Genomic DNA, 26,464 nt, shown 5'->3' on the forward strand with positions numbered 1-26,464 from the left:
TAAATAATGTATTAAGTTAGTGTGAAGGAATCATCTGCTTCAAAGAACTGAAGAACTTAACAAAATTACTGATACAAATTACTGCAGTGTAAAAGTAGAATAGAAACGTGTGTGCGTGCGTGTGTGTGTGTGTGTGCGTGCGTGCGTTAGAGAGTCAGCAGTATCTCAGTATTGATAAAGGTTAAGAGGAGGATTGGAATGCCGCTGACCTCATTTCCCAACAATAAAAACAACCAACACTCTGTTTCGTCTTGACTGACTCTCTGTCCTTGTGATCGCCTGTCTGTCTCATTTTGTCTGTGCCATTTTGTCCATTCTGTCTGTCTGCTTTATCTGTCTTGCTGGATCATTGCCCATTTGCCTGTGTCTTTATCTGTTCTGTATACATGGTACATACTGAAGTAACAGAGAAATCCACCGATGTGTTTTACATTAGTATCGCTGATAGAATCAAGGACCTTAACTATGAGGTCAGGAGTACAATATACTGTACAGTAAATGTGATGGTTAGACTTTTTTAAAAACTCTTTTAAGCAGAAAATACAATTGGGGGTTGTGTTGTGTCGCATTGTAATCTTAAACTGATTTGACAATACTGGATACAATCCAATGAGCAAATGAGCAGTGCAATGATCAGTGTATTTATGATAATCCATTCATGACAGATTAGATGTGTTGAAGATGAAGGCAGGAAGAAAGCAGCATGCAAGAAATATAGAAAATAATGCACAGCAAAACTAAAGCATCAAGAAAGAAAGAATGAAGGAAGGAAATATTAGAAAGAATTAAAGAAAGGAGTGAAGGAAAGGTATTGAGAACCGCTGCCTGCTAACAGGAGTGAGCACACTAATCTGTTAGGGATTAGCATGTTAGAATGCTGCCATCTGAGGGCTACGACATGCACACGCACGCACGCACACACACACAGCAGGGTAATCCCTCACTGTCCTAGTAGTGACCTAGTAGCTTCACAGTTAAACCACACATACACTGACTCTGCAGCTTCAATGCAGCAAATACAGCTGTGCTGCTGACTCTGCAGCTCTTGCAGCACAGTAAAGCGACTGATACAGAAGATGGCATGTTCTGTCACTCTTTGCCTTGTCCTGTGTTTCCTTTAATGTCTTTCTCTTTTCATACACTTTTGTACAAACTCCCTCCTCTCTGTTGGATACTTTATGCAAAATTACTGTACATCCCACTTTAATTTTACCTTTTTTTGTTTGAATACCTCAAATGCCCCTCACATCTTTCAGTCTTCCTCAATGACCATTCCTCAGGGAGCAAGGTGTGTGAATCTTATTATAAATTCACTTTCTTGTGCGTGCACGTGTGTGTGTGTGTGTGTGTGTGTGTGTGTTAGGCTCTGTATGTGGTGTCTTTGTTTCCCCTGCAAACCAACAATAAGAGCTTTGACACACACACACACACACACACAAACAGAAATGGTCACCAGTAGATTGGCTGAGTTAAGACGCTGGTTCATCAGGACCTATAAAGGGACAAGCTGTGGCCCTGTTCTCGAAGGATTGTGCTCTGTTTTGTCATTATAGTTTTCAGGGAGCGCAGGCATTCGTTTTCATTTGACACCCATTTATTGTCTTCAAAGATACAATGAATCAAAGATTTGAACCTCTATGTGGAGTCGACAATGGAAAAATGAGACACTACAATGTTTCAAAACATCATTGTGTTGACAACTGTTGGATGCTTGCTCATGGGGAAACTTTATCAATGAAGGTAATTATCCAGATAGTAACATAGTCTGGAGGAACTAACACTGCTGGAATGGGAATTATCTGTTATGAGCCTGTAGAAAAAGGTTACAAAAATATTCTGGAAATGGATGTATGAAGTGAAGAAGGACGAGGCAAAGCACAAACGTTTAGGTAAACTTTAACTATGGCGCTTGAAAACACTGTGTGTAGTCATGTAACATCACGCTGCAGAGATTCACTCTATTTGTTAGCAGATAGTTGTCTGTACTGCATTGTGTGCATTAACAAGTGGTTAACTTACTGTCATATGTCTCAGCGTTTAGCAGGAGCAGGTTGGCTAATTATATCTTATAAAGTATATATTGATCTGTAATATAAATTTAGCTGGCTTGCTGGCTCCTGTGATCTTTACATTAAGAGACATGCTAACAGGTGGCTAATTGTTTAAGCCATATCTTTTAGACAGACTAAACAGAGAAAGAGCTGCAGGTCAAGACGTTCTCACAGAAGACCTTTTGATTTCCACATCTTTTTTGCTCTTTCTTCGTTCTGAGCGCTGACATTCTCCTTGGTTAAACCTGAAGTCCTAAAAATAATAAAAGATAAAAGATAAAGTTCCTATCGTGAGTATTTTACAGAAAAGCAATAAGCAAAAAAGCATATAGAAAAACACTAGGACCAATATAATGAATACTTTGACTTCACTGTTGCAAAAATGTCACAGGTGTTATGGTGGAATTAACTCCACTTCTGACATATTACGTAAGTGTATAAGGCATTACAGTTCATCTGTGTCTGTGGTTGTTCTCTAGAGAGGCCAAACAACAGACAGCTGTTGTGATAATGACGTCACGTCTGTCTGAAAGGAAGAGACAGAGGAGTGTAGTCAGAGGAAGTGACTGTCTGATTGGTTGACTGCTGGGATGGTGGAGTGAGTGAGTGAGTGAGAGAGATGGAGTTAACAACAGGACAGATGCAGTTTGTCATCAACATGGATCTGCTTTTGGATTATGATGATATATATATATATATATATATATATGTGTGTGTGTATATATATATACACATTTACACAATAGTTTATAGCTAACGTTCTGTCCATTATTTTTAAAATACATTTCTCTGTTCTTTGTTGTTTCACATAACTAAGACAAAAAATAGGCTATGTCAAATTATTTCAAGGGACATACATTATGGTGTTCCTGGTCAAAGGCTTCAGTCACACAGACCCACACAGGGAGGCAGGGTCATACATTTTAAATTAGCACACCTGAGGTAATAAAAGACATTAGCTTTTTGAGGGTGCAACACAAAACACATGACAAAACAGTTGTACTTATTTATGTCGAAACATAACACACAGATGAGCGTGTGGTGAAGTTGATGTGGGGCCTTCAGCGGCTGAATCAGTCTGTTTTTGTCTTTTAGTTTTTTTTGGTCCTTGCTAGTTTTCACTAGTTCAAATGTATCTGGTTGATGGTGTGACAACGTTAGTTGATCATCTTTTACAGTAATAAGAAAGATGATTGGAATGCGAGGCATGAAGTTGCCGATATGCGAGGCGGGAATTTTCTTGTAGTCATCGGTTGACTTGACGTTGATTGCGTTGTGGGGAGGCTTCGCTAGAGAATCCGCTGTAGCACTCAGGCACTACGGACCCCCTTAGGACCTAAAGAAGAGGAGAAACATAAAGAGGGTGGGAGGGAGGGATGCAGAAAGTGAGAGCAGATGAGCGGTTAGGTTGTATGTATAGGAATGCCGGAAGAGGCGTGTTTGAGGTGTGGCCCTGCTCCTGAAACTCTGTTAAGTAGCTTCAATTGAAATTAGTCACTTTCATTCGTAATTTTTGTACAGTAAACCCTTTATCTTACTGCATGTTTTCCTGGTTTTCTCCTCTTGGATATGGGAAGTGGTACCTGCAAAATACAAGTGTTCAAAAATACTGCATTTTGGAAATACATGTATACATCACGTGAATGTTTTTGTTACTGTACTGCATATGTGTGTTTGTTCATTTATATTTGAGTAGGTTTACATTACTGTGACCATGTTTTACAACCGGCTACAGTGTAACACTGAGAATGCAAAAGGCATGAACCTACTGATGGTGTGTGTGTGTGTGTGTGTGTGTGTGTGTGTGTGTGTGTGTGTGTGTGTGTGTGTGTGTGTGTGTGTGTGTGTGTGTGTGTCATTTTGATGCAAAAACCTTTTGGAAAGAGATGTAACAGTTTTGAAAGTAGTGTTTGCTTTTGCTAGGGACTTGTTTGTTTACCATTTTGTGTTTGTGATTTTGTGTTGTGTGTTTTGGGAAAATGAGCTAAGGATTCAGAAAACGTGTGTAACCAACTGGGGAAAAACTGTAAAACCCACTCCCGTCTTCATACAGACAGCAGACAATAAAGCCAGAAGAGATGACAAACACAGGGCATAGGTTTAGGTGTGGATGACATTTGGATTCAGTTTGAACAAAAACACAGATGCTGTAACAGCACCATATAACTCCCTCCCCTTAACTCTTTTCACACTTTGCTCCACAGATAACACTGGCACTGATGCTCCCTGAGCTCACTGCTATCATGTTCCTAATTTTTACCAAAGCGGTGTATTACTATAAATCTCCACCCCCTCCCAAAAAAGTTCACTAACCCACCACCTGAATGGTATGTCACTTATACTTTATAACTTCCTTCCTTTGAACAGTAAACCCCAAATTCTCTCCTCGCCTTACTTCCCTCTTTCTCTCTCTGTCCCTCCCCCTCTTACCCTCCATAATTAGGTAGTCCACCTCCTCCATCACTGAGTGTGCCTCCAAGGCGTCAGCAGATCAGCCAATCACAGAAAAGAGGATGTGGCACTCACCCCCATAGCCACTCACATTCTCTAACCAATGAGCTCAGAGACAGTGGGCAGGGCTCATGTTCTGGCCCTCCTTGCTTCTCTCTTTCTGCCTCCTGCAGCTAACTTGCTGTCTCACTCATGCTTCCTGGCTTTACTCACATGCTCAGAGAAGGAAGAGCTGTAGTGTCTTAGCAGCACATGAAGAAGGTCTGTCTATTTTAAACCACACCGGACTGGACTTGGGATATTTTTATATCTCTTGAAGCGTGTGACAGATTGTATGTACAAAGTAGAGCCAGAGGAGAGTTTGAGTTCCTTTGTTTTACCTTTTTATTTAGGATTTTTCTCCATCTGACTGGAGGTGGTTGTGTGTGTGACAGAGAGAGAGAGATAGAGAGACAGAGTGTGTGTGTGTGTGTGTGTGTGTTTGTGTGTTTGAGTGAGTCTGCATGTGTGTGTGTGTATGAGAGAGAAAGAGGACCAGGATGATTGCGGCCCAGCTACTAGCCTATTACCTCACTGAACTCAAGGATGATCAGGTTAAAAAGGTGAGTGCTTTCTGTTTCTTCTGCCTCCATTTTGACATTGTGTTTGTATGAGTGGGGAGAAAAAGTACAAGTAGAGAGGAGAGCATATGTTTGTAGAGGTCATTGAGTTTACTCATACTGTCATCATCATACTTTTGCTGTAAGACTGTAGTTTCCCAGTACAGTATATATCATTATATACTATATATATATATATATATATATATATATATATATATATATATATATATATTTGTTTTGTCATACGTCTCTTTAAGGAAGTGAATACAACATAGAGCATGTTGGGAAATAAGTGCAGTAGGCATTTCAAACACTGAGATTTGTTTTCATTGTAAGATTTAATACAACCTTGGTCAGTGAGACGTGACAAACTGCACAGGGGTGTGTTTGTGTAGTAAGATGTGTAAGGACCAATGACTCACGGGTGTGCGATTGATGCCATGATGTAAGTTTTGAGAGGTGTGGCCGAAAGGAGAGAGGACGTTAGAGGCAATGATGAAAGAACAGATGAGCAGAGGGAAAAGAAGCTAGAACTTGTAGAAAGAGCAAAGTCATTTTAGGGGTCACTGAGTTTCTTTTATGTTCCCGTTAAAATTATACCTTCACCTCAATTTCTCTCAGTAAAGCTCTACTAGAGGCTCTAGAGTAGAAAGAGGAAAAAGAGCTAAGAGGCTTTCAATAAGATCAAATATTCAGTTATTCAGTACATTTACAACCTTTCATCATTTTGCAGCAGCCTGTTAACAACTGATCCTTTGACATGATCATTATCATGATACAAATCCTAGACATATATTATTTTTTTCTTAAGAGAGAAATCAACTTAAAGAAAGTAGCAGTAACGACTAAACATCTCCCTTGTCTTCATATCTTCCCATACCAATGTCTAGATGCTTTTTGTCTTGTTAAAAGTCTCCTGTAGCATTAATGTGTGTTTAACCTAAAAATAATGAGGGAAAAAAGTCCCTGAAGCCAATTGTTGTAGCTTACTTTAGTAGGTTTTAAAGCATGATTAGATATATAAGTTCAAGGTGAAAGACGAGAAGAGTGTGTTGAGCACCATGAATGTGTGTCTTTCATAACTTCTCAGCTGAGTAGCCCTCACTGTGTGACTTCTGGTATAAAACTGACTGGACCGTGTGTGTGTGTGTGTGTGTGTGTGTGTGTGTGTGTGTGTGTGTGTGTGTGTGTGTGTGTGTGTGTGTGTGTGTGTGTGTGTGTGTGTGTGTGTGTGTGTGTGTGTGTGTGTGTGTGTGTGTGTGTGTGTGTGTGTGTGTGTGTGTGTGTGTGTGTGTTTTTCCAGTTACTCAGACCCCAACAGTTCCCACTACTTCTTAATTGAATGTGCCATGAAATGTTGTTGGCAACAAACAAAGCTCCATCCTGTAAACTCATCACACAAAGTAAAACTAAGTTGAGGAAGTTAAATTACCATTTGCGTCATTGTTTAGTTCTTTTCCTCCACTATTGGCAATGTCTTCATTACTCTTTGTTTAAATTTGTATTTATTCCAAAGTATGTGCTGTCAACATATGGTGCATGGTCCCTTTAAGGTCGCTCCCTGATGATGTCATACATCACCACCAACTGCAGATTCTGCATGAAATTGTATCAGTGGAAAAAGTTCACAGCGATCACTCTTCCTTCCTCCTTCTCTGTCTGTAACCTCTTTCTCAGTTCAGTTTAAATTGAGTAATCTTTATTGGCACAAGGCGTTACACAAAGCTGTCATTCCCAGGTGTGCCAGCTGTTTGCCTGAGTCAAATCAGAGTCTGTAAAGGTAAAATACATTTATCAGTAGCCAGGATCTGGTGTAATACAACACATCTCCCTCCTTCTTTACTCCTGTTCTCTTCGTCTCCCTGCTTACCTAAAATAGGCCAGCTTTGAACCATGTGACCACAGGTGACAGGCTTACACACACACACACACACACACACACACACACACACACACACACTGTGCCAGATGTGTAGCTATTATGTAGAGAGCAGAGCAGGGTTCGACATCAACTTCTCTAGTTGTGAAACAAACAGCTCAGGACAATTTGTGTGTAGCTGCAGTTGTCAAAAAGCCGCACAGCTGAGTGTGTCCCCACTTTACTCAATTCACTGCAGTGTCCTTGACTGTACTCTTTGATACACTGTGGGCTGTTAGCAGGCATCCAACTGTCTGTGTGTGTCTGTGTGTGTGTGTGTGTGTGTGTGTGTGTGTGTGTGTGTTAGAAAACAGGAAGGTGCAGGAGAGGGCAGCATAGAGGACAGTATTTTTCCACAAATGGCTGTGTGTGCACAACATCGTGCACACGTACATACACAATGGAGTCAGATTTCAGTGCTTGAACCACCTCGTGGTGACGAGGAGAACAAGGCATTGTTGAGAGGAGGAATGCAAACAGAAAGGAGAAGGAGAAAAGGGGAGGGAAGGAAAGACAGAGAGAGAGAGAGTGTGATCTTTTCCTGTAACTTGGCTTCAGGCGATGTCAGAGAAAGTGGTGTGTTGAGGGGAAAACATGGCCTTTTACAGATTCATGCTTACAGACTCACACACCACAGAGGCCTCATGTCACCTTATCAGGAAATGTCCCTTTGCTTAACATTCGTGGGAAAACTAGAAACTCCTATTTTGGATTAGAAAAACCTAACCCATCTGATGAAGATGAATCCTACTTGCTGTGCACAGTATTTTCTGTATTCATGTGAGATATAAGAATCCACAGCAGAGATCTGAGCTGTGAGATCAGATGATGCTCTGCTAAAATAAAGTGCTTAGATTTGGTTTCTTGCTGAGTCATAAATGCTAATTTCTATCCTGCAGCAGGAACTGAATTTAGTCTGAGTTCAGTGGATATCTCCTAGTTTTATAAGGAGAAATGTGGACAATGTCTGCTTTTAATCCTCCCCTTTGTAACTCAGCACCCCTAGTCAGCTAGTAACACATTGCTATTTAAGCAGACTAGCTAAGAATGCATTGTCATTCAATTAGCTGATTAGGAACACATTGATAATCCAAGTTAGCTGAATGCACATATACTATAAATAAACTGGTTGGTTCACTGAGAATACAGTCACTCATGCCATAAGTGAAAACATTATGTGGGAATGGTTATACACTGTTGCATTTGGCCGTACAGTTTCCATTATATACAACCCAGAACAGAAAGAGGCAAGGTGATGATTGGAGAAATGCACAATGCAACTCTTACTGCCAACAGTACAGTTGGAGATTTGGGTGTGTTGTGCTAGATGTGGTTAGCCAGATGTAGGGCAGATATGAGGAACGGGCTGCAGGTCTGGGAAGATCACTTCTTTCTAACTCCACACCATCAGATTTCTTTGTTTGAGAATAAAAGAAAGCCCCAACCAAACCCAGCTCCCTCTGGAAACACAAAAGGCTTTCCCTTTTAAGCTTCATGAACATCCTGTGTGATGGGAAAGATTTCCAAAGTTTGGACTTTTAAGGAATTAGACAACTCAAGTTGGCAAATGCAAGTCTCATTAAAACATTTGCAATTTACTCTTTCAGTGATTATGATGTTGGGACATAATATACTATTTAGGGTGTAGTTACCTTGGATCATGGGCTCTAGCTGACCTGAGGCCTCAGTGTTTGTCTGCTTCTCGGACACTTCTATCATCATTTAGCAAATCAGGGTTAGAGAGAGCTAGATGAACTCAACCACAGTGCCCAGAGAGCTACAGACTGCACATAACTGCAGACTAGAGTATTGACTCCCAACGGAATCACTAGTACCAGTACTGGCAACCATTTCACATTATAGGGATGCATTTGTTTCAATGTGAGTATCACACATATTGATAAATGGAACTTTAACAAGGTGTCAGAGAAGTAGCAATGTGTCAGTGCAGGGCAATGCAAAGTTTGGAGAAACTTCTTATTAACACTTGGTTTCTACTCCTTATTCAGCCATTAGATTACATTCTTTTCACATGAGAAATTCTTGACAGAAACTGCAGATATTTGTGATGCAGTAGCTTTTCCAACCCTGCTTGCATTTCCTCAGGTTGGACAGCTGACCTGGGTCAAACAGACCATATGCAAACATGCATGTATAAATGCAACAAGCTCTGTCTTTGCATGTTTAACCTGTGTGGTGCCTTACCGTAGGGGCACAGCGTCATGTAAGGACAAATCAACAGGATGTTAGTTTACCAAGTTGAATTTCAAATACGCTCTTTTTTCAAAAACGTTTTAAACCGCAACAGCAATCTTTTTTTGCTACTTTGTACTATCTGTGTCAGCTCTATCCAATGAGTGTTTAACAAAACTGAAGCTGTTTTTAAATAATTAAAAAAAAAATTAATTAAATGATTAATATCTAATATAGAGTAGTCATCTGTAAATGTAAGTATTTTCTACCTAGTTCAATTCTAAATTGTTGTCAGAATAGTTCTTCTAAATACGAACATATTCTGAATGCATGTAGTGTGTAGTAGTGACAGATACAGGGTGCAGTAGGGAGTGGAAAGACAGCTGGTTGAGTGTGTGTTTGTGGTCTAATTGAAATTATACATGCTGAGGGCAAGCTGTAGCGTCATGAGGGGAGATCGTTGTCAAGCACCAACATGTCACTGAAGTTTAAAGATCTCTTCAAACCACCAACTAGACCTCAGTGTAAAAAACAACTCTGTGTGCTGTGAACCTGTTTCTGGCACGGTCCAGCAGTGTAACAGTACTGTATTTTACTGAGCTTATGAAGGTGAGAGGTTGCCTTGCCTTGCCTTCTGTATGACAAGAACATGTGCTAATGAGCCTTTATCTCAAGGCGGACTCTACATTTAGACAGAATATAGGGAATGTAACACCTATACAGAGTAGTTAGCAGTTGGACAGTACTGTTCTCATGTATGTAACTCTCTATCCATGTTTACTCACAACTTGTTTATACTGTTCAAATATGACTGCATGGTTAAACAGCAGATCATTAATGTTTGTCTATTTGTTAGAGCCATTTTAATGTATGATGAAAGCCAAAATGAGCCATTACAATAGCAGAAAAATCTTGTCACACTCTTAACTTGCATGCTCTAGCACATACTGTATGGTCATATCAAAACCTGTGTATGATAATTAATTGTCTTTATTTTTTAAAGAAGAAATTTGCATATACATCTTTTTTATTTCAATATGTGCTGATTATCTGACAACAAAATACAAATGTGATTTTAAGTACAATAAGATAAATGTCTGCTGATTGTAACTTTTTAAAACACTGTATTTGTCCTTTAGTGTCAGCACACATATTTTCCCTACTATTTTATTATATTATATCTATGTCTGTGGCCAGCAGATGCAAAGTACACTAACACCCAAACTGCCATTGTCCTGAACCAGTTACCAAAGACCAGAGCTGTGTAGGAAATAAAGTTAATATGTGACTCCTAAAACAGGAAGTCAGAACATTCCTATCTGATGTCTGTTACAATGAGTAATACCAGTAAATTATCACATGGACGTTACAGTACATACAAGCATTGTTTGTGTGTGGATATTGAATCATGTGAGCATGTTTGTGTAAACTAGTGTTTCATACTTCACATTCAGTGGTTCATCTTGCTCAATTCCTCTGTAATTTTACAGAGTCATAATGAAAATAATTAAGCAGTTATGTGTGTGTAGTCTTGGTGTGCAACACGAATAATGTAGGTCTTTGCTTCATCATAGAGTGTAATGCAACAATGGATTTCACTGAAAGCTCAGACAGCTCAGGCTGTTGTGTTCTGTATCTGCAACCATTTACACAGCGGGCAGTTTCAGCAGGCAATCTTAATGGTTGAAACGCGCTAATTACTGCTTGAAGGCACACCTAGCTGTGATTAATCTTTGGATTTAGTACGACTGATACCCTTATGCTGACCAGACAGTCAGTTTGTAAATCTTTTTCCCCCTGTTATTTATTTGTCAAAGACTCTCCTCCTTTGCCTCATCACGGTCATACCCATAATAAAGTCACAATGAACACCCTTCTGTGCAATTATGCGTTAATAACAGCACTGAGCAAGTATGCTGTATCCTGGTCTCGCTGTGTCACACTGATGATGCTGTGCTTTTCCTTAGATATTGACTTTGCAATATGACCACAGTATGACATGTAATTAAACAACTGACCTAAGTTTCATTACGTTATGTTGAAATAAAGCAATATAAAAAGGCCTAGTTATTTTGTTTTGTGGCTCTGATTCATTTATGGGTTAAGCAGAGCTGGGATGAATCAATTCAGGAAGTAGATTATCTTCGTGGCTGACTAAAATCATTATGGGATTGGCAGTGAGTCATGCTTATAGAAAATAAAGACAGTGGGCCTCATTCACCAACTGTTCCTAGGAAGAAGTTTATTCTTAAAACCCACTTGCGCAGTTTTCACGAAGATTCTGACATTCACCAATGTTTTCTTATTCAAGATTCATGAATCTTACATAGACTTTTCTCAGGACATTTCTTAAGAACAAATTTGAGATATAACTTTGACAGATATTGCTGAATGAGGCCCATTATGTTATCACCAACTCCAATAAATCTTAGTTACGTAGCCAGTATCAGAGGATAGTGTGTTTATCGATGTTGTTATGTGGCACATTTATAGTATTGTTGTAGTTACAGATCGATGGTTAATAGTTAAGATTAAGAAGATGAATGCCTCTTTTGTTTTTATCTGATGTTTATTTCAGATCGATAAGTACCTGTACTCCATGCGTTTCTCTGATGAGACGTTAAAGGAAATCACGCAGCGGTTTCGGAGGGAGCTGGTCAAAGGACTGGGGCGGGACACTAACCCCACTGCTGTGCTGAAGATGCTGCCAACGTTTGTGCGGTCAATCCCTGATGGCTCAGGTTAGTACCTTAATTCATCCATGCCTCTAACCCTATGCAATAACCCAAATTTTCACCATAGCTGGGTTATCTGAACCCTACCGGGTCAAGCACTTTCTATCATGTAATCAGTTTCCAAGCCAGTTTGCCTATTGCCAGTTTGCCACGGAAGATAACAATTTCAGTGTTATTCCATGGCTCTGTTCTCTCTGCTCTCACCGACCAACAGAGAATATAAAGTAATTAGAAAAAAATAAAATTTAAAAGTAATAATTTATATGTTGTCATTATTTTGAAACGTTGATTGCAACTGTGGCATTCTGATGTGCACAAAAGGTTGTGGCACAAGATCAAAGTGATGTGAAACTACACTGCTGGGTAAAAGTAAATAAATGTTAAATAAATGTTTCTAATATTATTAGAAACTTTATTGAAAAACAACATACTGTGGTGTGGCATTTCTACATTTTAATTAAAGTCTACAATCATTTCCAACAAATTTAGAAAAGCATGTAAAGATTGACTATTTGTAAATTAGTTGGTATTCAAATCAAATCTCTACTCTAAACGTTGTCCCATGCAGCAACACCAAGAATTTTCTGATGTGTATGACTTCTGGTTATTACTTTCTAAATTGGTACTTGAGGTGTAGAGTTACATTAGATGTGTGTTCTTAGGTAATGTCAACAACAATTTCCTTATGTACCTAACTGCAAATTAACATTTCTCCCCTCTCTCTCTTTTCTCTTCTCGTCTCTCCCACATCTTCCCACATTTTCTGTCTCGACAGAGAAGGGAGACTTTATTGCGTTGGATTTGGGAGGCAGTAACTTCAGGATTCTCCGCGTCAGAGTGAGCCATGAGAAGAAACAGACCGTTCAGATGGAGAGTCAAATCTATGACACACCAGAGGACATCATTCACGGCAGTGGAACAGGAGTAGGTTTACACACACACACACACACACACACACACACACACACACACACACACACACACACACACACACACACACACACACACACACACACACACACACACACACACACACACACACACACACACAGAGACACGCATACACAGTCTCTTCAGCTCAACCTGAGACAACCTCTCCCTCTTTTCACCTCTGTTCCAGCTGTTTGACCATGTGGCTGAGTGTCTTGGTGACTTCATGGAGAAACACAACATCAAAGACAAGAAGCTCCCAGTTGGATTTACCTTCTCCTTCCCCTGCCAGCAGACCAAATTAGATGAGGTAAAAGAAATAAAAAATTGATCAACAGATGTTGATATAGTTGACTTCTTTGTGACACACAACATTTTCCATTTATTATCTTTTATTCAAATCTCTGACGATTACCATGCAGTCCATTTACATTATGAGTTGCCACGGTTGTAATGGAGACCTGATCCACAATAATGTGTGGTCCAGGCCCTGCCCAACAAAACCAAGTCTCCACAAATATGTCTCTTCACTTTTCTCACTTCCATCTGGCTCTATCTCTGTTGTCTCCAGGGCTTTCTGATAACATGGACAAAGCGTTTCAAGACCAGTGGAGTGGAGGGAATGGACGTTGTCAAGCTTCTCAACAAAGCCATTCAGAAACGAGGAGTGAGTCTTACCTTTTGTCTTATTTGTGCTTATTTGGTGCCACACTTGAGTTCTGCAATCTGAAGTTCTCAACTTATTTATCCTAATGCATTTGGTTTAATTCAGACTGGGATGCAGAATGACACAGATGACAGCAAAACATACTTACTTATTCGTGTGTGCTTTAATTTCATTCAGGACTATGAAGCTGACATCATGGCAGTAGTGAATGATACTGTGGGAACGATGATGACCTGTGGTTTCGATGACCAGCGCTGTGAAGTCGGCATTATCATCGGTACTACATCAATGTGCATTTGAATAGTTGAGGGACCTATTAAAGTCAAGTATTTGGCATTGTTGCAAGTTAAATGGAATTCAATACTCTCCGAACTGATCAAAGAAGCAGAATTGAAAGTAGATCAAACTATTGATATGTATTTCTGTGTTTAGGTACGGGTACCAATGCGTGCTACATGGAGGAGCTGCGTCACATTGACCAGGTAGAGGGAGACGAGGGCAGGATGTGTGTGAACACTGAGTGGGGAGCCTTCGGAGACGACGGCAGGCTCGAAGACATCAGGACAGAGTTTGACAGAGAGATAGACCGAGGCTCTCTCAACCCCGGAAAACAGCTGTATGTCAAACCAAAACTATTACAGTCTTGCAAGGGAACCACAGAATCAGCTGATGATAAGATGCCAGTTACTCAACCAGCTGTTTATTGTTCTGGGTAGATAGAAAGATTTACATGACTATTATAATTAATTTCATAATAATAATAATAATTAATAATAATCAAAATACAAAGTAGTTATTAGAAACTTTAAGGATAGCAGTGACGTACCTCAAACCTTCCTGTTTTATCTTTAGATGAATGTAGCTGATTTATGACTGTGCATGTTTGCTGTTTACACAAGTTGTCACAGAAGTCCTGCACTCTGTTAATGAGCAGAGATCAAGGCAATGCTCTTTGTTTGCTCTCTGCCCTGGGTTTTTTTCCGCACATGGGACCCAGAGTCAGTTTTTCTTTTTCTAAAAATGTGAGCTGCTTATAGCCTGACCATGAGAAGGTCAGAATGTGAACCTGAAAACAGGTAGAAAAGGTTCAGCTGTTCTAAAAACTCAACTAGTGGCACCTTTTTAACTATTAGAGAACAGCTATATGTTGGTATGTAGGGTATAGTGATATTTATCTAAACCTGTTTGTGTCATTTTCCTCTGTCACTGTGTCGTAGATTTGAGAAGATGGTCAGTGGTATGTACATAGGAGAGCTGGTTCGCCTCATCCTTGTGAAGATGGCCAGAGAGGGCCTGCTGTTCGAGGGGAGGATCACCCCTGAGCTGCTCACTAAGGGGAAGCTTGAGACCAAACACATCTCAGCCATAGAGAAGTAAGTCAAGCTACATGTAAAATTCCATGCATTTTCTTAATTGAGTAGTTATATAAAAACTAAATCATAAAACTTTAAATAGTATATATTTCTAGTCCATCATTGCTTCTCTGTCTTTCCTGTTTAGGAGTAAGGAGGGGTTGACCAAGGCCAGAGAGATTTTAACCAGACTTGGCGTGGAGCCCTCACATGACGACTGCATTGCTGTGCAGCATGTGTGTATTGTTGCTGAAAACTCTTGTGAATCCCTCTTTTCAGAGATGCCACTTAAATTAATGAAACAATACATGGTCAAAATATATTTAAGTATTTAATGTAGTGCTTTCAAACAAACTATTTAAAGCAAATAAAAGGGAGCAAATTAATCATTTTTGTATTGTATTGGTGTGTTTTGGGCATTTAGATGCTTTTAATTGCAAACATTCACATTACAACATACCTGAGGTCTATACTGTAGTTTCAATAAAAATAAAAGGCTTTGTTTACCTTATTCTGCAGTTCATTAAGTGGGGATATGCTGCTTGATAAATGTCTCTCCTCCTTCAGGTTTGTACCATTGTGTCTTTCCGCTCTGCCAACCTGATAGCTGCCACGCTGGCAGGCATCCTACTGAGGCTAAAGGAGAACAAAGGCGTGGCACGACTTCGAACCACTGTAGGCATTGATGGATCTCTATACAAGATGCACCCACAGTGAGTGGCATTACGATTAAAGATTAGATCAAAATGTATGCATTTCTGTTCATTTATCAGCGCTTAAATGTAATATTATGTATCTCAATGCTCTTTACTTGTCCACAAAAATCATTGAGAGTTGCTCTTAGCTCTTTGGCTTACTGTATATTGTACATTATGCAACACATGTTATTCATCATTATGTAATATATACTGTCTAAAGAAGACCACATTTCTTATTAAAAATGTTAAAGTTCAGCACTTAAACTCTTATATGTATTTCAGATATGCCCGTCGTCTTCATAAGACAGTCCGCCGTTTGGTCCCAGACTCTGATGTTCGATTCCTCCTATCAGAGAGCGGCAGTGGCAAAGGAGCAGCCATGGTGACAGCTGTGGCCTACCGACTCGCCGAACACTCACGAGAAATTGCCCAAACGCTGTCTGAATTCCGCCTGACGACCGAACAACTGCTGGATGTAAGAACAGAGAGAGATACTGTTGTGTGTTTATTTGTGTGTGTTTGTGCATCGTTCACTGTGTGTTACTTGTCTATTGAAGACAATCCTAAATTCCTCCAGGTAAAGAAGAGAATGAAGACAGAGATCCAAAATGGCCTTTCAAAAAGCACTCAGGACTCTGCTACTGTCAAAATGCTGCCAACCTTCGTAAACAGCACTCCTGATGGCTCAGGTGACAACAAACACACACACACACACACACACACACACACACACACACACACACGCGCATATACACACTGTACATATTAAAACTCGCAAGTTGTGACTGCACATGTGTGTTTTTTGGGTAAAGAAAGCAGCTGTGATGATTACTCAGCATCTTAGCAGCTGGTTCACCCATATCAAACGTGTGTGTGTGTGTGTGTGTGTGTGAGACATGGTTCCTGTTTTGTTTATCTATCTGTCTCTCTGTATGTTTGTCTGCCTGCCTTGTTTTTCAGAGCATGGTGATTTCCTGGCTTTGGATTTAGGAGGAACCAACTTCAGAGTTCTGTTGGTTAAGATTCGTTCTGGCAAGAGGAGAACAGTGGAGATGCACAACAAAATCTACGCTATTCCTCTAGAAGTGATGCAGGGCACAGGAGAGGAGGTGAGATCCATCAGGCATTTGACCCAATAATCTGTGCTAATCTGACTAAAGTGATGCACACAATGCATTCGAGTCAGAAGGGTGGGTGAGAAACCTTGAATTTAACCTCCTGTTACCTTGTTGTACTGTAAAGATTATGGTAGTCAGTAGGAGGTTGGGGATGTGACACTTAGAGGTAAGTGGATAGGATAGGTCGACAGACAAAAATAGAGATTGATTAGTCGAGATTAGCATCGAGTTGACAGTCTTTAAAAAATGTAGATTTGAATTTAACTCTTAAATTTCTGAAATATGTAAATTACAAGGCTGCATCCACCGTCATATAACACTTCATTAATGTGTTCTATAAAATCCATTAAACACCCAAAGGGATTAGTTTTTTTTATTTTTTATTTTATTTTTTTTAACTTTCTACAGCTGTTAATATTGCCCGACAGAATACTAATCTGGCCAGTAATAAATGTTGGAGGTTGTACGTTAAAAAAACAATTACTAGAGCCTCAAAATGGAACAAAATGACAAATGTTTTCAATATAAATACTGTAGTTTCACATATTGTCATATCTTTCTTTTTGCAGTTGTTTGATCACATTGTGCAGTGTATCAGTGACTTCCTGGACTATATGGGGATGAAGAATGCTCGTCTTCCTCTGGGCTTCACCTTCTCGTTTCCCTGCCGACAGACCAGCCTGGACGCTGTGAGTGTGCAACTCTGCCTTCCTCTCAGATATGCTGGACGGTCTCTTGCTTCCCTGAGTGAGCAGTTAAATCTGCTGCGTCTGCAAAATGGGTCCACTGATAAGCATACGTATTATCAGCATCGAGAGGAGACCTCAAATGTTTCCAAAATATCAACTTTACCAGAAGCAGTTTTGTTTTCACCTTTGAGCAACACTGTTTCATGAACCCAAGGATAGAACTTTCTGAGCCCCGAGCAGACCATGAAATCCTCTTATCATATGCAAGATACACCATTTTTCAATTGTGTGTGCAGGGCATCCTGGTGACATGGACCAAGGGCTTCAAGGCGACGGACTGTGAAGGAGAAGATGTGGTGGGACTGTTGAGGGAGGCCATTAAGAGGAGAGAGGTAAGTTGTGAGGAGCAGCATCATGCAGTTAAATATAGCGCGTGTGAAAAAATATGGACTGTGACATTAATATTATGTTTCTTCTTTAGGAATTTGACCTGGATGTAGTGGCTATAGTGAACGATACAGTGGGAACCATGATGACCTGTGCTTATGAAGAGCCCACCTGTGAGATTGGGCTCATCGCTGGTTAGTTTACCTTTTTATTGTTTTGTTTTTTTAACAAATATTCAGTTTTCTGTTCTCTATCTATCTAACCTGTCTGTCTGATTATAGGCACTGGTAGTAATGCATGTTACATGGAGGAAATGAGGAACATTGAGATGATAGAAGGAGATGAGGGACGGATGTGTGTCAACATGGAGTGGGGAGCTTTCGGTGACAATGGATGTCTTGACGACATTAGGACAGAGTATGACCGCGCTGTGGATGACTTATCCCTCAATCCAGGCAAACAAAGGTTAAAATTCCCATCACACACACACGTTATGTTATGTATGTTCTTCAAGTCAGAAACCCTTTATTTCCTAGACTAATATCCTTATTAATGACTTCCAATATGTTTTAATAATGTGCATGCTTTGTGCTTGCATGTGTTTTACAGATATGAGAAAATGTGTAGCGGCATGTATCTAGGGGAAATTGTCCGAAACATCCTGATAGATATGACCAAGAGAGGATTCCTGTTCAGAGGACAGATTTCTGAAACACTGAAGACCAGAGGCATCTTCGAAACAAAGTTCCTCTCACAAATAGAGAGGTAAGAACATGAGCACGTTGTTGGTTTCTACTAATGGAGGTGAAAAGTAATCTGGATTTTTGTCTCTCATCTGGCCAAGCTGGGAAAGTGACATCATCAGTGCCAGTAGATTAGCACCTCGTGTAGAACGGCATCTGCAACTGATTATCTTGACTTATTTCACTTTCAGTCTGCTAATGTTCTTATCCTTTAAAAATTGTACTTGACTTTTTACCTGAGTTTATTTCTCTTCTGCAAATTGCTCAGACGTTATGTTTTTGTCTTTCTCCAGTGACAGATTGGCTTTGCTGCAGGTGAGATCCATCCTGCAACACTTAGGGCTGGACAGCACCTGTGATGACAGTATCATAGTCAAAGAGGTAAGGTATATATACGAGATACATATGTGTGCACACAACACACCATAATATTAAAACATTTTTCAAATTTCATTTAACATTAGCACACAAGCATATTTAGTATGTAATCCAGTCTCATGCTCAAGTTACCAACGCAAACTCACCAACCTCACATGGTATTTGGAGGCAATATACACCCAGTTGCCAGTTAATCAGGTGGTGTTTGGTGTTTTAAGCCCCCAACGTCGCCTTCCAGGCAGCACGGCAATGGTTATGTTTAAGGTTAAGGGTTAGGGTTAGCTGCCTGGAAGGCGACGTTGGAGGCTTAAAACACTATCGAGATAATCAAGTACACACATACCTACTTTAGCTCTAAACTGACCATACAGATGAATCAATACCTCTCTAAAACAGTTTCAACAAAACTGAACATTATAACCTTCATGAAAGTAGGATTTATTGCAGGACTGGTATATTAAACTGTATTAGTTTAAACTAGGTGTACCTAATAAACTGGCAATTGAGTGTATATAGTGGACTCTGAGAATCTGAGCCTTACAATACATTGTTATCAACACTTGTCTTGTGAAAGAAGCAGTTAACAGAAGTTATATTTATTTTCAATGTTTGTGGAGTGATATTATATTGTCTGGCTCAGCAAACTGTGGCACCAACAGTCTGTTAAATGTTGCAATAACAAGGGTTTTCATTGTTATGCAGGTATGTGGGGTAGTGTCACATCGTGCGGGTCAGATTTGTGGGGCAGGAATGGCGGCTGTGGTCGATAAGATCAGAGAGAACCGAGGACTGGACCATCTGGACATCACTGTAGGGGTAGACGGGACACTCTACAAACTGCATCCACAGTGAGTTGAATTCATCAGTAACAGGCACTTGAGCGGACAGTGAATAGTTTTGTCTAAGAAACAAAGATAGAAATGTAACATATGGTGACAAGGCCAATCTGTCATGCTGTAAAGTCTAAACTAAAGGACTTGTTCTAGTACAGCTAACGTTTACCTTAATTACATAACTGTATTTTTCTTACCTAGGGTGGAAATTACAAAGCAGTTGAAAAGATTAATTTGTGACAAACAAATTTTCCTGTTTTCTACAATGTTCATAATTTAACTCTTTAACGTTATGTAATATGTTGTCTCCGTCTAGTTTCTCCGGGGTCATGATCCAGACAGTAAAAGAACTGGCTCCTCAGTGTAACGTCAACTTCCTGTTGTCAGAGGACGGCAGTGGGAAAGGAGCGGCACTCATCACAGCCGTGGGCTGCCGGTTGAGACAGGAGTTAAACAATAAATAGAAAATATCTCTTCTGTCTCGCTGTTATCTCCCCACCTTACTGTGTGTCCCCTCTCTTCTCCACCCAGTTCTTTCCCCTTGTCTTCTGTCCTTAATCCAACCACTCCAGTCAACGTATCACGCTCCTGTAGCTGCTTTAGCTCGTCTACATGACAGAGAGGACGATAGCTTTCTCTGCTGTGTTAGGTAGCAGAGTCAGGCACTATGTTGTAGTTAGATTACATTGATTAACCATTGTAACTGTACCCAGACTCTTAAAGTTTTTGTGATTTCCAAGGTTAAATTTATCAAAGGAGATAAAACATGCACATTCAACTCCTGTAAAAAAAAAAAAAATGTGCAGGGCGGAAACAAAGTGCCCACACACTCCTGTAATGCTCCCATGAGTTGTTTATCATCGCCATCTGGAGGATAAATGCAGCCTGTTACAATATACCAAGTACAACAGTTGCAAGACAATTTCCAAAAGCATTGCAGAGAAATGTTTATCCTCACAACATGTTGAGTGGATGCAAGGACATAAAAACACTGTTTTAGACCAAAGTTTCCAAAGTGTTTCTGCTGTCTGCTGCTCACCATCTCTACAACAAGACGTAGAAGGGATACGAGGTGATATATAAATGTGTAATGAGATGAAAGGGAATATTTTTGCTTTAAGAAATGTAAGATCTTACCCAGATAGCATACAATATGTTATACATACACTGTTGCTATTTATTTTATTTTTGTATTGGCCAATGTTGAAATTTTTTGCTGTTCATATAATGAGGCACACAGAGGAAGCGACTTCAGTTGGTACCTGTCCTGTAGTGGAGGATTTAATAAACCACGTCGGGGAAGAAAGGTGACAAAAGAGGAACTGTTACCAGATCTGCAGGATATGTCACATGCTTGCTTAATGTGCAGATTTGGTCTAATTTATGACAGCAATCCTATTCTTATGTGCTGTACTGTAAAATATGTCCAAAGAGCACTTCTATTTTACAAAGTATGTTGTTGGTTCTAATCACAGCTGTTGATAAGTTGTCCTTGTTGTCTTAAGAAGTGCTGGCTACACTCATCATCACAGTGAGACTTATCAGTTACTTGGTAACAGCAATGAAACAGGAATGCGGTGCTAACATAGATGCCAGTGGAACAACAATGGCCAAAACAGTGTATAAGAGGACATTTTGTACAGTAGCTGAAACTTTAAAGGGAATTTAAACATTTTGGAAATAAAACGTCTCCCTATCCTCACTCACTGTACTCCATATGTTCCAAAAAACTCAGAAGGGTGTTTAAGTGAACTACTGTATGACTCATTCATGTAACAAAATTCATGCAAAGTCATATTTATTTTTCTCTGTAATGAAATCCAATAATTAAAGTACTGCTGTTAATGATACTCATGGCATTTTTCTGAGACATGTTTTTTTTAAATCCTAGCTAACAGGTCATTGGCAGTTTTGTGAGATGCTACAGTACATTTTTATAGCCATCTTTGTTAACCACAGTTAAAATTCTGGCTTGTGGTGACCGATTAGCACCAACCCAACCTAAAGTTAGTACAGTTAAGAAATCTTAGCAGTGACATTGCAAGCAAGTTAAATTTCCATTCCTACTTACTACTCAAACTTTCAGCCTATCCAGCAGGCCTTCAGATGTTCCCGAAAGTTATAGGAAAGTCTGAAAGGCAGCCTCACATCACACAGACACTCTTTGCTTCTGTTCACTAAACCCAGACTGTATCTGTCCAACACCGTCAACGAATCAGTCACTAAATAAAGACAAACCTGTGTCAACCCAATGTTGTAGTTTTTTGCACCAGATATTTTGCATATATGTATGTTCAGATTATGTTTAGTGGTGTTGGTGTTCAGAGACAACCCTGTCACTAGGGTCACAATAAGATCATAAGCTCTGTCAGCACCAGGCCTTCTGAAGTGTCCTGTACTGTGTACTGTACTGCAGCACCAGACCTCTGTAACATTATAACATTGGCATGTGTAGCGGACAACTGAGGGACCATTGCACACACAAACATATACTTTCATATACATAATTTGATACACTGCTGATTTTGCAGGTTTTCCCACTTACAAAGCATGTAGAAGTCTGTAATTTTTATTAGTGACAGAATCTAAAACACAAATCCAGAAAATCACATTGTATGATTTTTAAGTAATTCATTTGCATTTTATTGCATGACATAAGTATTTGATACATCAGAAAAGCAGAACTTAATATTTGCTACAGAAACCTTTGTTTGCAATTACAGAGATCATACATTTCCTGTAGTTCTTGACCAGGTTTGCACACACTGCAGCAGGGATTTTGGCCCACTCCTCCATACAGACCTTCTCCAGATCCTACAGGTTTCGGGGCTGTCGCTGGGCAATACAGACTTTCAGCTCCCTCCAAAGATTTTCTATTGGGTTCAGGTCTGGAGACTGGCTAGGCCACTCCAGGACCTTGAGATGCTTCTTACGGAGCCACTCCTTAGTTGCCCTGGCTGTGTGTTTCGGGTCGTTGTCATGCTGGAAGACCCAGCCACGAACCCATCTTCAATGCTCTTACTGAGGGAAGGAGGTTGTTGGCCAAGATCTCGCAATACATGGCCCCATCCATCCTCCCCTCAATACGGTGCAGTCGTCCTGTCCCTTTTGCAGAAAAGCATCCCCAAAGAATGATGTTTCCACCTCCATGCTTCACGGTTGGGATGGTCTTGGGGTTGTACTCATCCTTCTTCTTCCTCCAAACACGGTGAGTGGAGTTTAGACAAAAAAGCTCTATTTTTGTCTCATCAGACCACATGACCTTCTCCCATTCCTCCTCTGGATCATCCAGATGGTCATTGGCAAACTTCAGACGGGCCTGGACATGCGCTGGCTTGAGCAAGGGGACCTTGTGTGCACTGCAGGATTTTAATCCATGATGGCGTAGTGTGTTACTAAGGGTTTTCTTTGAGACTGTGGTCCCAGCTCTCTTCAGGTCATTGACCAGGTCCTGCCGTGTAGTTCTGGGCTGATCCTTCACATTCCTCGTGATCATTGATGCCCCACGAGGTGAGATCTTGCATGGTGCTTGCATGGAGATTGACCGTCATCTTGAACTTCTTCCATTTTCTAATAATTGCGCCAGCAGTTGTTGCCTTCTCACCAAGCTGCTTGCCTATTGTCCTGTAGCCCATCCCAGCCTTGTGCAGGTCTACAATTTTATCCCTGATGTCCTTACACAGCTCTCTGGTCTTGGCCATTGTGGAGAGGTTGGAGTCTGTTTGATTGAGTGTGTGGACAGGTGTCTTTTATACAGGTAACAAGTTCAAACAGGTGCAGTTAATACAGGTAATGAGTGGAGAACAGGAGGGCTTCTTAAAGAAAAACTAACAGGTCTGTGAGAGCCAGAATTCTTACTGGTTGGTAGGTGATCAAATACTTATGTCATGCAATAAAATGCAAATTAATTATTTAAAAATCATATCATATCATATATCATGTGATTTTCTGGATTTTTGTTTTAGATTCCGTCTCTCACAGCTGACGTGTACCTATGATAAAAATTACAGACCTCTACATGCTTTGTAAGTAGGAAAACCTGCAAAATCGGCAGTGTATCAAATACTTGTTCTCCCCACTGTATGTTTTCACAAGCTCATATGACCACTTTGGCATTTACAGCAAAACATCCATCAGCTTGAAAGTAATATTAATTTATATTCCTCTTTAACAAAGAAGATGATTGGGTAAAAATGTAATGTTGTTTATAAATCCATCCATCCATCCATCTTCGTCCGCTTATCCGGTATCGGGTCGCGGGGGTAGCAGCTCCAGCAGGGGACCCCAAACTTCCCTTTCCCGAGCCACATTAACCAGCTCCAACTGTGGGATCCCGAGGCGTTCCCAGGCCAGGTTGGAGATATAATCCCTCCACCTAGTCCTGGGTCTTCCCCGAGGCCTCCTCCCAGCTGGATGTTACCAGATGCCCGAACCACCTCAACTGGCTCCTTTTGACGCGAAGGAGCAGCGGCTCTACTCCGCTCCTCACGGATGACTGAGCTTCTCACCGTATCTCTAAGAGAGACGCCAGCCACCCTCCTGAGGAAACCCATTTTGGCCGCTTGTACCCTGGAGCTTGTTCTTTCGGTCATGACCCAGCCTTCAAGACCATAGGTGAGGGTAGGAACAAAAACTGACCGGTAGATTGAGAGCTTTGCCTTCTGGTTCAGCTCTCTTTTCGTCACAAACGGCGCGATAAATTGAATGTAATACCGCACCCGCTGCGCAGATTCTCCGACCAATCTCCTGCTTCATTGTCCCCTCACTCGCAAACAAGCCCAAGGTACTTGAACTCCTTCACTTGGGGTAAGGACTCATTCCCTACCTGGAGAAGGCACTCCATTGGTTTCCTGCTGAAAACCATGGCTTCCGATTTAGAGGTGCTGATCCTCATCCCAGCCGCTTCAAACTCGGCTGCGAACCGATCCAGTGAGTGCTGAAGGTCACAGGCCGATGATGCCGTCAGGACCACATCATCTGCAAAAAGCAGCGATGAGATCCCCAGCCCACCGAACTGCAACCCCTCTTCACCCCGACTACGCCTTGATATCCTGTCCATAAATAATACAAACAGGATTGGTGGCCAATCCTGTTTGTAGGCCAACTCTCACCTGAAACGAGTCCGACTTACTGCCGAGAACCCGGACACAGCTCTCGCTTTGGTCGTACAGAGATTGGATGGCCCTGAGAAGGGACCCCCTCACCCCATACTCCCGCAGCACCTCCCACAGTATCTCCCGGGGGACCCGGTCATACGCCTTCTCCAGATCCACAAAACACATGTAGACCGGTTGGGCATACTCCCAGGCTCCCTCCAGGATCCTTGCGAGAGTAAAGATCTAGTCCGTTGTTCCACGACCAGGACGGAATCCGCATTGTTCCTCTTCAACCTGAGGTTTGATTATCGACGAACCCTCCTTTCCAGCACCTTGGAGTAGACTTTACTGGGGAGGCTGAGAAGTGTGATACCCCTGTAATTGGCACACACCCTCTGGTCCCCCTTTTTGAAAAGGTGAACCACCACCCCGGTCTGCCACTCCTTAGGCACCGTCCCAGACTTCCACGCAATGTTGAAGAGGCGTGTCAACCAAGACAACCCCTCCACACCCAGAGCTTTAAGCATTTCTGGAAGGATCTCATCAATCCCTGGGGCTTTGCCACTGTGGAGTTGTTTAACTACCTCAGCAACTTCCACCAGGGAAATTGGCAGCGCACCCGACCTCCGCGGTTCCTCCTACAGGTGGTGGGCCCATGGGATAGAGAGATGGATGCCACGTAGCTTTTTCGGGCTGTGCCCGGCCAGGCTCCGTGGCAAACCCGGCCACCAGACACTCGCTGACGAGCCCTCCATCTGGGCCTGGCTCCAGACGGGGGCCCCGGGCTTCCTCCGGGCAGGGTCACTCCATCTCTTCCTCGGTCACTCATAGGGTTTTTGTTTATAAATGTCTCTGTTAAATGATCCCAGTATGAAGTAGATGTGGTAGGGCAACCAGCACATGGCAAAGGTCACCACCACCACAACCATCATCTTCACCACCTGTCAGGAATCAAAGAGAAAGGAAAAGAATTATGACAAAAAATGTTTTGCCATATTTTAAATTCCAGTCTAACATAATTTAACCATGCTAAAGGTTAGGCCCAGGTTATCTGAGCATTGTGATGATAGTTGACATATCAAAAGTTTATGACAGCAGAAAAATAAAGTGACCTTTCTCTTGGCTGTTATCTGGCTGTGGTAGTGGTATGTTGCCTCTCCATTGATGTGCCCACCCCACAACGATTAGCCAACCAAACTGTAGGTCACCAGCATTACCATTAGAGGGAGCAAGTAGATTACCAATATCACTGCAAACTGGTAACTGCAGCGGCATAAAGAGAAAATAAAGCTATAATGGTTTCAGATATTTTTACATTTTTGAACAGTCCCTCTGGTTGATATACATACTCTGCCAATATAGCTTACTTTATTTCTAAACCAACCCCACTTACTGCCTTCACAACATTTAAAAGTGACTTGATAGATTATAAAATGACAAAATGAAATAATAACCCTTTATAAAAGTCAATCAAGCCTGCAATTACTAGTGTCGGTAAGTCTTTAGTAAATAGTTTTTGGTCCAGATGTTTTTCGTACAGAAGGCATCAAACCTTAGGAGCTAAAAATACAAACCATCACAAAACATCAAGTGTGGTAATCAGTAGCTACACAAAAACTTATT

The 26,464-nt window shown here is 41.0% G+C and overlaps 1 protein-coding gene across 2 annotated transcripts in view; it reads left to right on the forward strand.

Moving 5' to 3' along the window:
- Positions 1 to 4,690: 4,690 nt before the first annotated feature.
- LOC144518232 (hexokinase-1-like) overlaps positions 4,691 to 26,464 on the forward strand; it is a 37,212-nt gene continuing 15,438 nt past the window's right edge. Inside the window, exons 1-21 of one of the 2 annotated variants that reach the window (XM_078250743.1) lie at positions 4,692 to 5,104; positions 11,794 to 11,956; positions 12,726 to 12,874; positions 13,071 to 13,190; positions 13,452 to 13,547; positions 13,725 to 13,824; positions 13,980 to 14,163; positions 14,765 to 14,920; positions 15,048 to 15,135; positions 15,467 to 15,612; positions 15,880 to 16,072; positions 16,175 to 16,286; positions 16,558 to 16,706; positions 17,285 to 17,404; positions 17,701 to 17,796; positions 17,886 to 17,985; positions 18,073 to 18,256; positions 18,401 to 18,556; positions 18,828 to 18,915; positions 19,615 to 19,760; positions 20,062 to 21,595. In XM_078250743.1, the coding sequence (XP_078106869.1) occupies positions 5,042 to 5,104; positions 11,794 to 11,956; positions 12,726 to 12,874; positions 13,071 to 13,190; positions 13,452 to 13,547; positions 13,725 to 13,824; positions 13,980 to 14,163; positions 14,765 to 14,920; positions 15,048 to 15,135; positions 15,467 to 15,612; positions 15,880 to 16,072; positions 16,175 to 16,286; positions 16,558 to 16,706; positions 17,285 to 17,404; positions 17,701 to 17,796; positions 17,886 to 17,985; positions 18,073 to 18,256; positions 18,401 to 18,556; positions 18,828 to 18,915; positions 19,615 to 19,760; positions 20,062 to 20,209 (2,757 nt within the window). In that variant the 5' untranslated portion in view covers positions 4,692 to 5,041 and the 3' untranslated portion in view covers positions 20,210 to 21,595. Of the gene's footprint in view, positions 5,105 to 11,793; positions 11,957 to 12,725; positions 12,875 to 13,070; positions 13,191 to 13,451; positions 13,548 to 13,724; positions 13,825 to 13,979; positions 14,164 to 14,764; positions 14,921 to 15,047; positions 15,136 to 15,466; positions 15,613 to 15,879; positions 16,073 to 16,174; positions 16,287 to 16,557; positions 16,707 to 17,284; positions 17,405 to 17,700; positions 17,797 to 17,885; positions 17,986 to 18,072; positions 18,257 to 18,400; positions 18,557 to 18,827; positions 18,916 to 19,614; positions 19,761 to 20,061; positions 21,596 to 26,464 lie in introns of those variants that run through there. The other variant, XM_078250751.1, reaches the window with a different exon arrangement.

The sequence above is a fragment of the Sander vitreus genome, chromosome 1 (genome assembly GCF_031162955.1).
Source record: "Sander vitreus isolate 19-12246 chromosome 1, sanVit1, whole genome shotgun sequence".
In the NCBI taxonomy this organism is placed as follows: Eukaryota; Metazoa; Chordata; class Actinopteri; order Perciformes; family Percidae; genus Sander; species Sander vitreus.